The sequence below is a fragment of the Abramis brama genome, assembly GCF_963993115.1.
Source record: "Abramis brama genome assembly, chromosome: 8".
NCBI lineage: Eukaryota > Metazoa > Chordata > Actinopteri > Cypriniformes > Leuciscidae > Abramis > Abramis brama.
Window position 1 is genome coordinate 21,822,260 of NC_139970.1, and position 17,308 is coordinate 21,839,567.

The following is a 17,308-nucleotide window of genomic DNA, read 5'->3' on the forward strand; positions in this document are numbered from 1 at the left end:
ATTACTATATTTACACTTAATTTACAATTGCATAAATAAAGCTATTCAATATTTAAATATGAAATGATTTATAATTGTAACGTTTTAATTAAAGGATACTTTAAATATGAAACTGAAACCACCAGTAGGTGGCGGCAAGTCACTGTCTTAATAAGCGAGTTGTTGGGAGTCAACCGATTTGTTCAAACGGCTGATTCATTCAGAAAAACAAGTGATTGTTCATTGAATCGTTAAAATGATTCGTTCAAAACGCGGATTTCAGTAAAAAAAAAAAAAAAAAAAAAAAAAAAAAAAAATCATCGCTGTCTGTTGGACCACGGCTTCATTATGAAATTCTCGTCGGCAATATAAAGTGAAAATTGACAATATTGTGTCCAAAAAGTAAATAAAAACCTTTCATAAATAAAAATAAGACATTTTTTTAAAAATTATAATTTTTAAGACTTTTTATGGCTTTAAATTTAAAAAATCTAATTTAAGACCTTTTAAGAATTTTTAAGGATCCGCGGCGACCCTGCTTTATGATGATATAGCAGCGGCAACCTGAGGTGAGGGCTGGTAGATCTTCTGCCCTGTCACTGGCAATCTCATCTCACCTCCGCACAGTCTGTGTGCCGCCCACGTGTCCGCACATGCTCACGCTCCAAACAAGCCACAAACATACTCAAACAAACAACATACATTCATATGCACCTCTAACACACACATGCTCTAATGACCCAAATAAGCAGAAAAGCTCTGAAATCTAATTGGATGAGCAATGGGAAGCTGTTTTTAATCACACTTAAAGGGATAGAACACCCAAAAATTAACATTCTGTCATCATTTACTGACCCTCATGTCGTTCCAAACCTGTTTGACTTTAATATCTTCTTTTATGTTCCACAGAGGAATGTAGGTCATACAGGTTTGGAAAGACGGTGAGCAAATGAAATCACTTGAGACTTTTTTTCCATCCTACTCTGAAAGAGACGGGAAGAGACTGAATGAACGTTGCATATTAGCCAATCAGACGGTCCTTGGCAAGTCAGTGATCAAACTGTTTTTAGTGACAAACAATTTGTCTGTTTGTTCACATCAGTGTTATATTAGTATTATTTATATTAGTGTTAATTTCGTTACCGAAATCTATGACGAAAAATGTTCGTCAACAAGCTTTTTTCCATGACTAAGACGAGACGACACCAGTGTCGTTAAACGATAACTGTGACTTTATCAACATGCGATATCTCTGTGTGACAATAAAAATACTTTTTTGCGGTTGTTTTAATAGAAAAACATTTGGAATTATTGGAATTATTATTAGTAATTTCACCGTTTTAATTTTTGAGAAGTTTCTTGTTTTACCAGTTTTCATAATGCAGACAGTTAATTTACATGATAAATAGCCTTTAATAAATGTGCTTATAGGTGAAAACGCAATGATTCTGATCAAATGTAAAAATACATTTCTCAAATAAGAACAATCATAATAATAAAGCAAAATAATTGTGATGATCAATTTAACCATTATGCAGCATGATGAAAATATGAGTTTTCATTGACTAAAACTAGACAAAATTGCCCAGGCATTTAGTCGACTAAAACTTGACTAAACAAAAACAGAGCAAAGTTGACTAAATATGATAAAAACTAAAAATTTAAAATAGCTGACAAAATCAACACTAATTTATATACTATCATGTATGAATATTTTGAATGACCATGTATTTGTATATTTCCAGATTTTACTTTTAGTCTAGGTTTTAATAATTGTATGTGCTTTTCTCAATTTGTTTAATTATTTATATTTAGCTTTCATTTTTTTTTTTATCTTAGTTTTAGAAGTACTTCAACTTATTTATTTTCAGTTAGTTGCCAAGGCAACCTTTCTAATTTATAAGTTTAAGCGTTCATCTAATTTCATTTCAAATAATGAAAACATTTTAATAGTTTAAGTTAACAATAACAACACTGGTTCACACTGAACGCAAAAAAATCTGTTCAATAACAGTGCATTAGAACAGAGTTTTTAAATCGCGTTATAACTGTTTTTATTATTTGTCTTTTGATTGTGCCGGACAAAGTGTAACAGGCTGAGATTTTATTGACATCTTAGCGTATCCCCAACCCATCGTGAAATCCCATTCTGCATAACTTCGTAAATAAATCATGTCCTGATATCCTGCATGTTATGCAGTATTGCAGAATTTTTGCATTTAGTGTAGACAAACTAATCACGTAGTTGCTGGAAACTCAGTCTCTCGTGGTGTAGTGCTTTAAAATAATATTCACCGGAGGGCAGCTGCTTTTTATCAATGAGAACAATGAGAGAGGAAGAGGGCCATCATAAACTAGAGCAGCCTAGAAAGCTTGTGTGAAAGGATGGGATTCTAGCAGCCATTATACATGTCACCATGAAGAAGAGTGGAGAGGAGGATAGAGCACCATCTCAGAGAGAGGAGAGAAAACTCACTAAGTTATGGCCGGGGTGAAGGGTGACGATGTGTGAAAAGAGAGGGAGAGGAGAGGTAGAGGAGGTGTGTGTGTGTGTCAGGGAGATCATTCCCCCTCCGCAATTAAAACAGCTGCCAAGGTTAATCTATGCCTGATCGATCAGAGGCTTCTCACACTCTGTTCACAGTCTTCAGCTGGGAGATCGCACCGTCCATCTAAATGAAGCTCGCCGTGAACTTGTGTGCGTGACTCTGAAAGAGCGTTTCACATTTTATAAGCAGGTGTACGGCTTACAAAATCAGTGCAGTACAATGTCAGAGACTAGCAGATGTGCACTCCTCCTTCTGTGGATAACAACAGCCCTGTTTCACGGCAAGCCAAAAGCAGAAATAAACGGCATGGAAGTGTGGAAACCTTTTTCTGCACCAAATCTATTCATGCCAAGCCTGGTAGGAAATTTTTTGAAAAATGTTTGATTATATGAAAAAAAAAGAAAGAAAAAAAATCACATGAAAATAAATAAAATCTGAACACAAAAAATACACAAATTTATACATTTACAAATACTGAAAACATTTAATTCTTAAGGCCCTTTAGATATGCATGTGGAGAAATGCATTGCAGTTTTTCCGCAAGTGAATGCGATCCCTCCCCCCCCCCTCCTAAATTTATGATGCTGATGATAACCCCCACATTTATTTATATAGCACCTTCCGTGCATAGAATCCAGATTAAAGTGCTTCATATGTCAAAAATATTTTTTTTAAAAACTGTACTGTTTTAAAATAGCAACATGCAAAATGCCATAACCCCAACATGCAAAAATCGACCAAACGTTCAGAAAAAAGGGTGGATGATCTCAATAGAAGCTTTTAAACCAACAGGAATGCATTTCTTCTTTTTAAAATCTTCTTGCGTGAAAGTACTGTCAATCACATACTGCATGTCATAAATGAGGCTAAAACAGTTCGGCTCTGTGGCCCACAGAGCATGTTAAGAGTGTATTGTGTTGCTGTCAAAACAGCTGGACTCAGTCAGCAGGTGTGCGCACATCCTCACAAACACACACTAACAATGTGCCTCTGTGATGCGGCAGAACAGCATGTTTGGTGATGCTCAGTTTACACACTATCTAAAGCAATGTGTTTTTTTTTCCCTCCTCCTGCTATTGTTAGCAAAATAAAAGAAACCTTGCCACCCTAATCTTTCTAAAATGTTGCTCACACTGCAGAATTCAGAGGTATGGAAAGCTTGTGGCATTCAAATGAGATTTCTCTTTTTGGAGCGTAACACTTGTGTGCACAATTATCATCAGTCCCGGGAATATGTTCACACGGAGGATGTCTTCACATCTGCTGCTCTACAGGATTAAAAGTGAAATAATTCCTCCTGTCACAGCCTTTGGTTCTGGTGTGACATCCTCCTTCTGTTGAAATCCTTCCTTAAGAGCGTGTTTTTGTTGTGCCGCCCATTTTCCGAGAGCTGAAAAGCTGCCATAAATTTCAAAAAAACAAAACAAATGAGTCACCACATCAGCTCTCCAAGTAAATGGAAACGTAGAAAATGGGGTGATGGAACATTTCCAAATATGCACTTCACGTATATCTATAATTTAAAAAAAAAGTTCACGGAATAACACATTCGGTGCTGGGAATTTGGTGCTGGAGGGGTGAAAATATTGGTAAATGGATTGTATAACAAGTGACGATGCCAGCTGTCTTGCACTCAACGAGGAAGACCTCAGCAACATGTGTGTGAAGACGTCGTCCTGTCCATCAATGCAAGTGTCGGTGCATTTTGCACAAGGCTGCAGATTCTATTCGCATGTGCTGAGGACTGCCGATACGGTCAGTCTGATGTCTCTCGCTATGCGTGCAGGCATGTCCGCGGACAGCTGCGGTGGGAGGGGTTTGGATGCAGTGCACCCTGCTGCTATACGGTGTATCTGGGGAAAAGAAGGTCTGACTGGCTCTGTGGTGGCGGTAAGGGGACAAACGGTCTGGTGGTGTCTGAGGATACAAAAGACACATGTGCGCGGGCATTCCGCCCGGTAACACTCGAAAGCAGAAACACGATTGGATGACATTGAGTCTCAAATGTATTCTCAAACTCTGTGGCCTCTTCACGCAGGCATGGCACCAAACGCGGGGCCCCCTGCACAGCACTACTGCATTCAACCTCTCATTTTGTTTTTAGAGACAGATTAATTAGAATGTTGTTGTGCAAAGTTGATTTCCAGGGTCAAGCCTTCAAAGCTTAAACATGCATTCATTGCATTCATTGAGTCTAAAACCTTTTATTTTTCCATTTCTTTAAATCAAAACTTGCTTCTCAAGGCTCTTCGCTTGAGAAGTTGTGCTTCGGGAGAAAGAGAAAAAGAGACTAACGGGAAAAATGCACTGAAAAGAGGTGCGAGAAGCGAAGCAGCATGCAAATAACTCACTATACAAAGTCTGACAGCCATTGATTTTTCCCCCTGTATTTCACTCTATTTTTCACTGCATTGTTTGATTGCGTTTGTGGTGTGACTCATTTCTATCCTTTAAGCAGGGCCATCAGGCATTTCTTTAGATACACTCTCAAAAGCAACACAAAAGGAGAAAAAGAACTGAGAGAGTGAGCAAGAGAATGAGAGGGCACAAAGAATGAGGTAAAGCCGTGGTTTTGTCCTGAAGTAAGGCATTAGACAGCTCTAGGAGAGTGAGGATGGGAATGAAAGGCTGTATGGGTTAGTTGAAAGCAGGACTACATCTGAGCGGGACTTAGTATTTATTAACCAGAGACACTGTCAGGAGGAGCATTTGGAATTCGCCCTTCACCGGGAGTTTGATTGACAGGCGATCTGACCAATCATACCGCCGATATTTTGTGCCCCATTGTATTTGCCCAACAAACAAACCAGACAGTAGAGTTATTAGATTACCGTCAGTGGAAAAATGGTGAGTATTGAAAAATGGCGTGTATTGAAGTCTTTCCGCAGTTGAAACAACATACCTTCTGATGTTCATTCATGTTTAGTTGGTGCTGTAACTAGTAATAAAGAGGAAGAGATGATGAGTTCACATGCCGCTTGAACTGGGGCCAAACAGCGATCTGTCATGACACATTGAAGAGCCACAAAATGGTATTTATTGTTTGAATTTCTTAAAAAAAAAAAAAAAGACTAAATTTGAAAGCTGAGACTTTGTTTCATTCCAAAAGTAACCTGCTCTATCTTGTCTGTTCACTCTGTTGGCGCGTTGTCAGTGTCCTCCACAATGTTATTTTCACTGCGTGAGAATGTTTACATGTGCACCATTAATGCGCGTTTTTCCAATAATCAGAGTAACGACTTAATCAGAATTAGGAAAATTCCATGTAAACGGAAGTGAAGAGGTTTACTTGTGATTACTGCGATTCTGTCTTTATGGTATGTGGTTATTTTTAAATCGGCATTTTTTGCATACCCCACAGTACAAATGATGAACTCATATTCAGTATGCGTGTTACTGGCCACTGTTTTAATCTACTTGCATCAGATGCAAATCACATTTCTATGGATGTAATGGAAGGTTACTCAGCGCCGTGATGAACATTGCAATGCCGCTGTAACTGGGTTGGCCTACACTGCGCCGCTTTCTTTGCGCCGTCTCTGCATGAAGATACGGAGCAGAGACAGCACAGTGTTGACAGAGTTCAGTGATTCGGAGTGGAGGGAAAACTTCAGAATAGTGTTTATTCATACGTCATCATACGTCATACGAACAACATACGTCATCATAATGGTAATAATGTGGTAAAGTGGTAATAATGTGATTATGGTGTTTACATTCGAGATTAAAATAGTCCTACGCCATATATTTTATTTGTGATAGTTTACTACGATTATGAGCTTAATTGCATTAGTTTAATCGAAGAATTATGTTTACATGAGGTAAAGTTTAAACGCAATATTGCCAAAATCCCATTATAATCGCATTATGAGGGTGCAAGTAAAGTATGTGGTGTGAGAGCTTGTCGGACGTAGCAACAGTAACTAAGGGGGGGCGTGTCTTTGCGAAGGGTCAGTTGCAATGTTCAATATGATGGTTATGAGAGAGGAAGCCTGCCTTCCATTTAAAATAGCTTATTGACTTTTTGGTTGGTTCAACATCTGATTTTTAATAGTAATACAGTAGGTGGTTTTAAACAAGTCTGCCACATGGTCTCTCAGCCTTACCAGCTAACAAGTGTCCAAAACCCCTGTAAAACGACACCCAACACCCAAACGAGTCACTAGATACCTAAACATAGTCTGATATTGGTTGAACATGTACCATAGGGCTGCTTTGTAACAAGAATAATATTTAGTAACCTACAAAGTTAACCTATGACTTCAACAGCATTATGGAATCATTATGGAATAATGCAATGTCGAAAAAGGCCAACAACTGGTATGAATCAATGTGAATCTTAAAATAATGAATTTGTTGATGGGAATTTGGGAATGGAGCTGGTGCTAATTCTAAAAGCTAAAGACAGCCATAACTGAACAATAGCTTGTGGGCATACTTGTACTAGAAAAAAAATAAAAAAGCTTAACAATACAAAAGAGCTACTTTACAACACTGTGTGGGCATTTATGTTAAAAAGCAATGACCCCATGGACGAGTGGATGCTGACCTTCCATCGACTGCATGGAAGTCAATATGACTATTAGACTATTGAGTTTTCTTACCCAACATTCCAAAGCACAGTCGATACAGTAGTTAGTAGAAGAGAACATAAGAGAAAAGCCAACAGAGTCCAAACCACAGAGTAATTTATACAATCATTTAGACCAGAATAGCCCTAGATCCCATAATGCACCACACTCTTTATAAGCAGAGACAGATGAACACATTAAATGCAGTTAGCGTTAACGTGTTTCTCAACAGTAAAATCAGTCACCCACACACAGGTACTCTAATGTTAGTAATTGAGTATATTGGTAACTGCCAATCACTCTAGTGCTCTCTCTCTCAAACGCTCACTCTAAATTAATTTTAGCAAGCATTTCCCTTTTTAGTGTTAATACTACAATAATTGAACCGACACTCTGTAAAAGTGTAGAAATGAGTCTCCTAGTATATTACAGATGTTTCTCTTTATCTGACAATTTATGTATATGAGAACATACAACATGCTCATATATGAACATTATCAGTATGAGTTGTGCTGAGATTGATGACAATGGATCCTGCAAGACCAGTTCTACTGTATCACAGAAATCTAATATGGGCGTTGACTCTCAGACAGCGACATGGAGCTTTCAGATGAGACCTTGAGGTGCAGAGGCCCTCTGTTTAGTGTTTGCAGGACTTACTGGGGCTGGTCTTGGTGGGGCTAGGCACCCAGTTCTCTGTGAAGTTGACGTTGCACATGTTGGTGCCGCAGCAGCAGAATCTGTAGGTGCCGTTCTGTATCTGCGACGGCGTGGTGGTAACCACACAACGGTCGTCATGGCAGTCCTGCTGGTCGCCAATGTAAGTCCAACAGCCTGCGATGAAAAGATGCAGATGGTTGAGTGAATGAGAGTGAGACACTGTAAAGTGAGTCTGTAAGAATGTGAAAGGGGGAAAAAAAAGTGTGCGTACGCTAGGGATGGGAACCGAGAACCGGTTCTTCTTCAGAACCGGTGCCCAGTGAATCGATTCCTTGGAACCGTTAGTATGCCTGCTTAACGATTCCGCTTATCGGTTCCGCTCGTTCAAATGTGACACGACGTCACACACGTGCTGCGTTGTTTTGGTTCAGAACGTAGCAAACACTATGAGCAAACATGGCATCGAGGCAGAAGCGCTCTGACCGCGTCCTAACTACATGCGACGCGACGGCGCGACACGCGATAAAAAGTATAATTTTCCATGTTAATCAAAGTTTAACCAGCCGCGACACGCGACGATTCTATTTGAAACGGATCCTATTTTACTGCGACGTCGCGCTGGAACAACAATCTCAAAGTGTGGCAATGATAATATCAGGTACTATTTTTGTGCTTTATTTAATGTTAAAAGCGTGTATAAAGTGACTGAATATCATTTAGTGCTCCCAGCTTTGTAGCTGTAAAAACAACAATGGATAAGTCACATCAGATCTTGAAATTAAACAAATGGAAACAAAAACGTTCAAAATGTGAAGAAAACCCATGTATTATTTGACAAAGATTGTTTTAGTAACTCAATAGCCTAATCCAAATGAGCACTGTTAATATTCCAAAAGACACAAGCTCTTCCTAAACTGTTTTCAGTCTGTGTTTTTAGTTTTTATGGCACATAAATGGCAGTTTTATTTATTTTTTTGTCCGGACCAATGAATGTGAAAATTGTCAATTTCCTAATCCTAAGGCACTCTTCTTGATAAACTTTCAAGGCACACACTAGTGTGCCATGGCATACTGGTTGAGAAACACTGCCCTAGGCTATAGGTCCCTGGACTTTACTTTGAGAAGTAGCTCACCTACTTTTAGGTTTGTTCTGAGGTTGCTACACATAATTTGTGTATACTCTGTGCTGTGTCTTCTGATCAGATATTAAAGCGAGTTAATACAAACAAATTTGTACTTATTCCCTCACCCAATAAGAATCGATAAGAGAATCGATAAGGAATCGGATCGATAAGCAATATCGATAATGGAATCGGAATCGTTAAATTCTTATCAATTCCCATCCCTAGCGTACGCACATTTCAAGGACTATAATATAATATAATATAATATAAATTTTAATATGCCAATGAATTAATGAAATAATCATTATTAATTTAGCTTCAATATAATAAGAATTTTAAAATGCCATTTAATTAATGAATGACAATGAATGAATACTTATATAAATGTATATTATATTAATATATTATAAATATATATATAAAATTGTCATATTTAAATTCATTACATTATTTTATATTGCATTGTTTATTATATCATATTATGCCAATTATTTAAATATATAAAATTCTTTATATTATATTCAATTCAATGTTACAATAAATTAATGAAATAATGAATATTAATTTAGCTTAATATAATATAACTGAGGTAAACTAATATCCATTATAAATTCATTCATTCATATATTTTATATACATTTTAAAATGAAAATGAATATTAATTCTGCTTATTTTTAATTAAGCTATCTAAATGATCATATATTTGATTTGATTTATTGAATGTCAATCATGCAAATCTTTATTTAGCAGACTCTGGGTTGGGCCGTTGGGGTGCAGTTATTAGCTTAATTTAAAGGAATAGGTCACACTAGTATGCTGTCATTTTTCAGTGGGTAAACTAAGCAGACAATAATAGCATACTTTTAAAAAACATGGCGGTAATAATGAACAAACTTACAGTCAAACCAAAATTTATTCAGACACCTTCAACATTATCACAGTTTATTCGCTAAAGTTGGAAATATTACAAGAACTCAGTTATCAAATTAGTTGATATTTTACTGGTTTTGGCCATCCTTCTGTTAGACTGTCTCACAAATGAATTAGGTTGAATAGCTGTCAGATAATATCAATTTAGGTCAACCAATTACCAAGCAATGCTTAATTTTGTTCAGTCTGTGGTGTAAAAAGGTCGCATTAGCAATTAAAGAAAAAAACACTTCAGCAAAACATGGTCAGGTCAAAGTGTCTGAATAATTTTTGGTCCCAAGTTTTTATAAATATTCCTAATAGTCCACTGTATGAAGAATTTTGGGGTAGAATATGTCACAGTTTACTTTTTTTTGCTATCCTCACTCCTGAACTATAGGTGTCTTATCTGGTGTCTGATTAATTTTTGGTTTGACTGTATATTTTTGGTTGAACTGTCCCTTTAAGAAAAACAGAAGTCAATTGAAGATTTTTGGTGGAAAAGTTTTTGTGTGTTTGAGTTTATTCTGACCTTGTTTGACCAGTCGGATCTCGCCGTCATGCGTTTTCTCCCACAGGCCGTAGCAGCGGCTGCTCTTGCTGCACAGGATGGTGTTATTTTCTCTGGTGATGTGCCAGTCACCAGCCACACTCTGTTCATCCACCTGCTGGTGCTGGTCCTTAAAAGCACACTCCCGCTCTCTCTCCTCACTCTGAGCAGCTGCCGAGACACAAAACACGAAAAGAGATGAGATTATTAACAGAACATGCAACATCTGCCAGGAACACTTTCTGTAGGCCTACATACACAACATGGAAAAAGAAAGCGATCATTAATTATATCGATCATAAAAATGTAAGTTATTGATCTTATTGTGAACAATTCAACCACGATGTACCGTACTTTTCATTGAAAAAAAAAAATGTTGAGCTCGTAATTTTTATCAAAATGTCAAAACTGGTCGTCCGGTGAAAACGACTTCTCTCTGGTGACATAAGCAGGACTTCCCAAATCATTCAGTCCGTTTAAACTGCAAGCTCACATTCATTTACATCCATTTTTGAACGCCCACATCTCAAAATTCAACCAATAACCGATGGATAGAACCAAATCTTCACCCTACATTTTACACTAGAATGTACATCACAATATGAAAGTAAAGATCTGTCTCTACTTCCATTTCATCATAAGTTAATTGGGAAAGACCGACATCTCCAAAACAGCTAGCTAAGATTACACGTCAATAACATATTTTCACATCACCAATACATTTTGACAAAATAATTTGAGCTTCTTGAATTTAAGTTTATGTTAACTTAAAAAAAATAAGTAAAGACCCCATATGGTGAAAATCGCCATATGTGGTGTTTTTAATATGCTTTAAGACAAAACATGTGCAAATTCAGAAGTCAACACCATTGCTGAGTGTTTTCTCTTTAAAACTGTCTTTAAAAGACAGTCTCTGACTCTCCGTCTGCAGTCTCTATCAAATCGCTGGTGTTTCTGATGTCACAAACTACCTTGTAACCAATCAGGTCAACATGTGATTGTCAATGAGTGTATCTCTGAGCTGTTGTGAGTGAGTGGAGGCAGGGCTTACTTGCATATTCATAGAACCATGCATACTAAATGAGGCAAGGGTGTAAAGTTACATTCAAGCTATTTTAAGGCATGAAGAATTTTTTTTCCAAGGAAAAAATGTTTATAAATGTAATTTTTGTGATCAAAGGTAAGTTGTTTTAAGGGATAACATTATTGACTATTGGGGGGCTTTAAATGTTATATTTGTTTGTTTTAATAAATCTAAAACCTATATAAATCATAACCTTCATAAATCATGAAATTAATGATATGCAATATTTTATATTTATACAGCATGCATATATATATATATATATATATATATATATATATATATATATATATATATATATATATATATATATATATATATTTAAATAATACAATAAAATTATTACTTTCAGCCATATACTGAGCATTATGATTTTTACCATTCAATTTACAAGTGGTTTGCCTTTAAACATACATAATTCAGCAATGATATACACATCCTCTTGCATGTTTGTTTATTAGATATTTTGACAAATTTAATAATGCTTTCAGTTCAGTTCATTCATCTTTAACAGATTTCTCCCCATAATCAATGCAGGGTGCCGTGTGGGCCTACATATGACTTATTTCAGCCCTACAAAAAGATTTTCTGCCTCGTTGAAGGAGTTAATTCTGTGCAAAGGATAATGAGGTTGAATGTGGGCGCGAACTTCTGATCGATAGCTAAACCTTGATTAATCGGACGCAATAGGAGGGGCGGGAGGATCTGAAACGGTCCAATGGCTTAATGCTGGGTGAAAAAGAACAGAACACCTGGGGTCTCCTGCGCACCTGCTGCTTTTTGAACCAACCATGTACAAATTCACTTGTGTGTACACAATGCACACCACCCAAAAAACTCCTTTACAGTGCTTCCCATAAGTCACTGTCATGACAACACAAGAAAAGAGGGGGGAAACAACATTGCGCTGAGAGTACGTGCAGAAAACGAACCTTTTGAGCAGTGCCGTGTAGTTAGAGAACACAAAACCATGATGACTGATAAGGGCCCTAGCCAACGGGATTGCCCTCATTTCCATGAGCAGAGCCAGCGGGGCTGAATTCTGCTGTCGGCTGATCGCAATCTCCACCGCAGCTGGCCCGCACTCACCCCAACTGTATCCAATGAATTAATCCTCTCTCTCTTACCCGCAATGTCATGCAAATCGCCAGGCCAGTGTCTGAGTTACCAAGAGGGAAAAATCATAATGCCACTCGTTTAACAGGCTTGGTGAAGTCATGGATCTGGACTATTGTATTCACAGCGTTCAGACAAGCGAGCTGGGAGGGGAAAGAGCCCCCTGGTAGCACTATCCACGTCCCATCGGAGTCCAGAGAGAGAGAGAGAGAGAGAGAGAGAGAGAGAGAGAGAAAATTGCCGCTGTATGTCCCTGAGGGAGGCCATTGTCTGCTCCTCTACAGGAGCGAAGCCTGAAACGGTTGCACCCGTTAATATCATGCCACACACACACCAGCAAGTGGTAGCGCAAGCTAGGATGAATGTGTCCTTTGCGTAGCCGCGGATGCCTGACACTGCAGGACACCTCATTATACGAGCAATCCTTAATCTAAAACAGCGCTGCTCGACCTGAGACCGAGGCGCAAAACGGTCCCTCTGTGGCTAGGGGAGAATTTTTTTTTTCCAGTTTGGCGTGCCTCTCATCAAGACAAAACACAGAGCTCCAGTGGGGGCCATACAGGGCCGCTGATGGTTCGGAGATGCCTCCCAATTACAGAGTTAAAGATGGAGGATTCCGTCTCTGCTGACGGTAATGAGCACATGAGGGCTGAGGCAGATGTGTAATGCTCATGTCCACTTCCCCTGTAACACACTGTCTCTGAGATTGAGCATTTGTATTTGCGCAGTTACGAGAGTGTGACAGGGGGTGTAATTTCATGTTTGTGCCGATTGTGTATTTTAGGCCGTCTTTGTTTTCGAGTCAGCGACACAGGTCATTAGGCGCGGTGGTTTCCTGTAATTTGGGTGAGAAGCCGTGGCCTGCCCCCCGACACAGGGGTAGAAAGGAACAAGAGCGCCCTACAGCACAACTTTCAGATCCAATCACAGAACAGCACACAGCAAAGGAAAACAGTGTAGCATTTTGTCTGGCTCAAGAGCAACACCTCAGGCCATAAGTGGCTCAGAGTGTGTGTGTAGGAGAAGAACAGCAGGATGCTAAACCTTATAGCAGGGCACTGAGACAAAATATTTGTTTATTGGTTAAGAGTTTGCCAAGGAGTTTTCTCAAGTGTCTCCTTAAAAATCAAAGGAGATAGGACTATTTCTTCTCAAAGCTGGCCCAAATTTCCACTGACTTAAGTGCCGAACGATGATGTAGCTGATATAACTATGTTACAGAATAACAGGGCCATGACACACCACAATCTTTGTTTAGAGCTCACTTGCCTAGTTTATGAGGTATATTATAGAATTCTAGGCTCTGAAATAAAAAGCTGCAAGGTACTTGAAAAGGAAAATTTTTACATCAGTCATGTTTTGGCACATCTCTTCTGTGCTGATGAATTTAATGATTTGAGGTAGAGGTTTGATTGGGAAGGATTACCAATCCCGCAAGAATCTGTCTTGCCCACAACTTTCACATTTTGTTCTACTTCAATGCATAAATGCCAGCAATAAGAAGTCTCTGTCTGGTGATATTTTGTCATCTTCCGGAGTCATAGGCCAGAGGTCTTCAACTCTGCTCCTGGAGACACTATCCTGCAGAGTTTAGCACCAACCCGAATCAAACACTCCTGAACCAGCTAATCAAGGTGCTTGAGATAACTTGAAAATTGCAGGCAGGTAAGTTAGTTTAGGTTGAAACTAAATTTAACAGGAAAGTGGAAGGAGGCACATCACATTACGTCACACTGGCCACACTGTAGGGTAGACAGACAACATTGTTCATTATGGCAGCTATTTAATTGTGTTGCATCAGTGTAGAAAGACTTTGTTGAGGATTCTGGTTCATCAGCTTCAACATCAGCTCAGATACTGTCTGATAGAAATGTCATTATAGCTGATCAATAGTCATCCAGACACAGTAGAGATTTGCAGTTGGTACAATATTTTTTTTTTCCTTGAATCCCAAGTGACGTTTTTTTCTCATAATTAGGTCTGACGGCACAATCTGAAATTCTTTCATTCCTGTACAGTACAGCTGAGATGAGAGAATTTTGGTCAAGTGTTTTCCTCATGTCATGATTAATTAAGCTTTCACCAACTGGCTCCGTTCCATCTGGACATGCAAGACAGGCATCTTCGAATCTCCCAAATGACTCGGATATTTATTTTTCTCTGGTTGGTGGCGAGAAAACATTCCTCCACCTCTAGATGGCAGGGTGCTCTGCTCTCCATCGGGAGAGAACCACAGAAGGGAGGAGGGTGAGGACAAGGGAGGGGAGAGGGGGATTGTGGGATTGTTTTTGGGGGCAGTGGAGGCAGTCTGTACCAGCCTGACTCTACCCTGCTACTGTTTGTGCACCGGCTCAAGGTTAAAGCTGCCGCTCAGAGGCCTGTCAGCATTTTCCCCAGATAACACTCAACTCTGCCTTACTGGGGACCTTCGGCCTGTGTTAGTTCCACCTCCCGGTCTTCATTTTAAAGGGAAAGTGCAGTCAAAAAAAAGCTGGTGCTACTTCGTAACAGCCGTAACTGACTCTTTTGCTGGCACTGGGAAAAACGAAACTGGGCTTTTCTATAAAGAATACATCAGAGTAAAGGACTACATGAACCTAAGCCGAGTACAAATCATGATTAATTTATCACATCTCCGCTGAGGCCAAAAGCTGAGGCTGTGTCTGCCAAAGAGCCGGAGGGCCTGTGGCCGTTTCCTTTCGAGTAGATTATCTGAGAGGCTGGCACAGGCCCCATCTCCTGCCAATGTCTCTATGGACAGGGAAGCTGTCAGGCTGGCTCTCAGATACAGGAAGGCATAGGAGGAGTGCTGGCACTGGAGGGGGCACCAGCAGAAACCTCATTCCAGCTTGGCCTAGGAGAACTTGAGGGCCAAATGAAAGGAAGGAGGATGGTTCAACAATTCCAGGGCCATCTGGCAAGGCAGAACAACGCAAGACCATCAGGCAGTTAGATTAAGTGGCATATTGGTGTGATATAAAATGTCATTGTACTATAGTAAGGAAAGGAAGGCTGTGTGAACATTTACCATACAGTAGATCTTGCATAGAAGTTTAAGTGTGACATTTGTAGTAAGAAAAGTAAAGCAAATTTAAAAACAAGAATTCTTCTTCTGGCTTACTGAATACTGCCATTGGTCAGTCAAACAAACTCGCACCATTGGTCAAGACAATAGCCGCTTTTCCACCGTCGGGTCAAACGGTTTTCATTGCGTAACTGTTCCATTCCGTGCCGATCCGGGCAAGCTGGTACGGATACGGTTTCATTTTCCATTGTGGGGCTGATAGCTGACGCTCTTTGGAATGTAATACAAACGCGTCAGTCGTTGCCTTGGTAACGCGACGGTTTACTGATGATATGAGATGTACTGTAAATAGCGACTGCGTTATGGAGAATGATCAGCTAATGCTTTTAATTTTATAATTGTTTTGTTTACTTCACACAAATAGCGCGCTTTGCCGGCTACAGAGAAACTGGTAGCCAGGCAACAGACAAGTGACCAATCCTGAGTGGCGACATCAGCTAACCGTGCTGAGAATTCCACGCCGGGAACGGTTTGTAATCGTGCCGTGACGTACCTGAGGCTCAAGTGGAAACACAACTGGAACAGGACTAAGAACTGTTCGGCCCGACGGTGGATAAGCGGCTAATGTTGCTTCAAGTATTTTACAATGCCACAGAAGATCTGCAAAGTTTCTAACAAAGACTCTAACAGAAAACTGCTTCAGACCAGCCTAAATCGCCTTGATCGAAGTCCAGATATTACTTCTCAGCATGTCTACGTCACAATGTGACATATTAGCAAAATGCCCATTAAGATTTATTTATAAACGATGTTCTTGAGCAGTACAACTCAAAAGATGAGAACAGCTCATTTTACAGAGGACAGCTTCCTGAACCTTGGAGAGTACAACGCCAGCTATACACATTTAATAAATTGGAAATATACACTTCAGTATGTTTTTAAACTGTATTTTATGTTGTCACTTCAGGACAGTGAAGTCGTTACAGTGAAGTCTATCTGCTTGATCATCTGCTTTTTCAGAATCTGACTCTGACTAATATGGTGAAACCGGCGACATTATTAACTGTATGTTTACAATTGCTTTAGAATCAAGCTGAAGCTCACGATTATGGTAAGGGGCGTTAGATTTCCGACACACGCTTGAGGTATTTGGCCAATCACAACGCACTGGGTTAGCTGGCCAATCAGATCACTCTGTGCTTTTAAGAAGGAGGGGTTTTGTAACAATCTGCATGTTTCAGACAAACTGGGAATAATGTACAGTATGGGAAAAATAATGTTTTTTTGAGCGTGCTGACCTATTCTGTTACATCCAATAAATAAAATACCTAACTTTTAAAATAGAATCATATGACCCCTTTAAATATGAATATTGAATATATACTCATTTCCTATATTTCTACATTTAGATTACATTTAGATTATTAATTATAAGCTTGTTATTGTAGCCAGGAATATTTTAATATCAATGCATTCCTAAATGTTTTAGTTGTCTTGGAAAATTAAGCTGAGACAGAAGAAAGTATTTTAACTGGAAAAAAAATTGCACACATTTAGAAACTATAATTGCAGCTGCAATATATATAATTAGAAAGGAGATTCCTTCACTCCAATAATTTTCATAAGACTTAGAGTACATTGACGTTAAGAGTACTTGATCCTAGCTTGATCCCTGAACCAAGCTCACACAAGCAATCGAAAAAGTCATTAAATTGCAACAGCAATTAGCTAAACAACCAGA

General features: G+C 39.0%; 1 protein-coding gene across 2 annotated transcripts in view; it reads right to left on the minus strand.

Moving 5' to 3' along the window:
• Positions 1–17,308, minus strand: part of bmpr2b (bone morphogenetic protein receptor, type II b (serine/threonine kinase)) — a 77,828-nt gene that overhangs the window by 32,730 nt on the left and 27,790 nt on the right. For both annotated transcript variants that reach the window (XM_084122468.1, XM_084122469.1), the window contains exons 2-3: positions 10,325–10,513; positions 7,760–7,933 (exon numbers count right to left, since the gene is read on the minus strand). In XM_084122468.1, the coding sequence (XP_083978594.1) occupies positions 7,760–7,933; positions 10,325–10,513 (363 nt within the window). The remainder of the gene's footprint in view (positions 1–7,759; positions 7,934–10,324; positions 10,514–17,308) is intronic.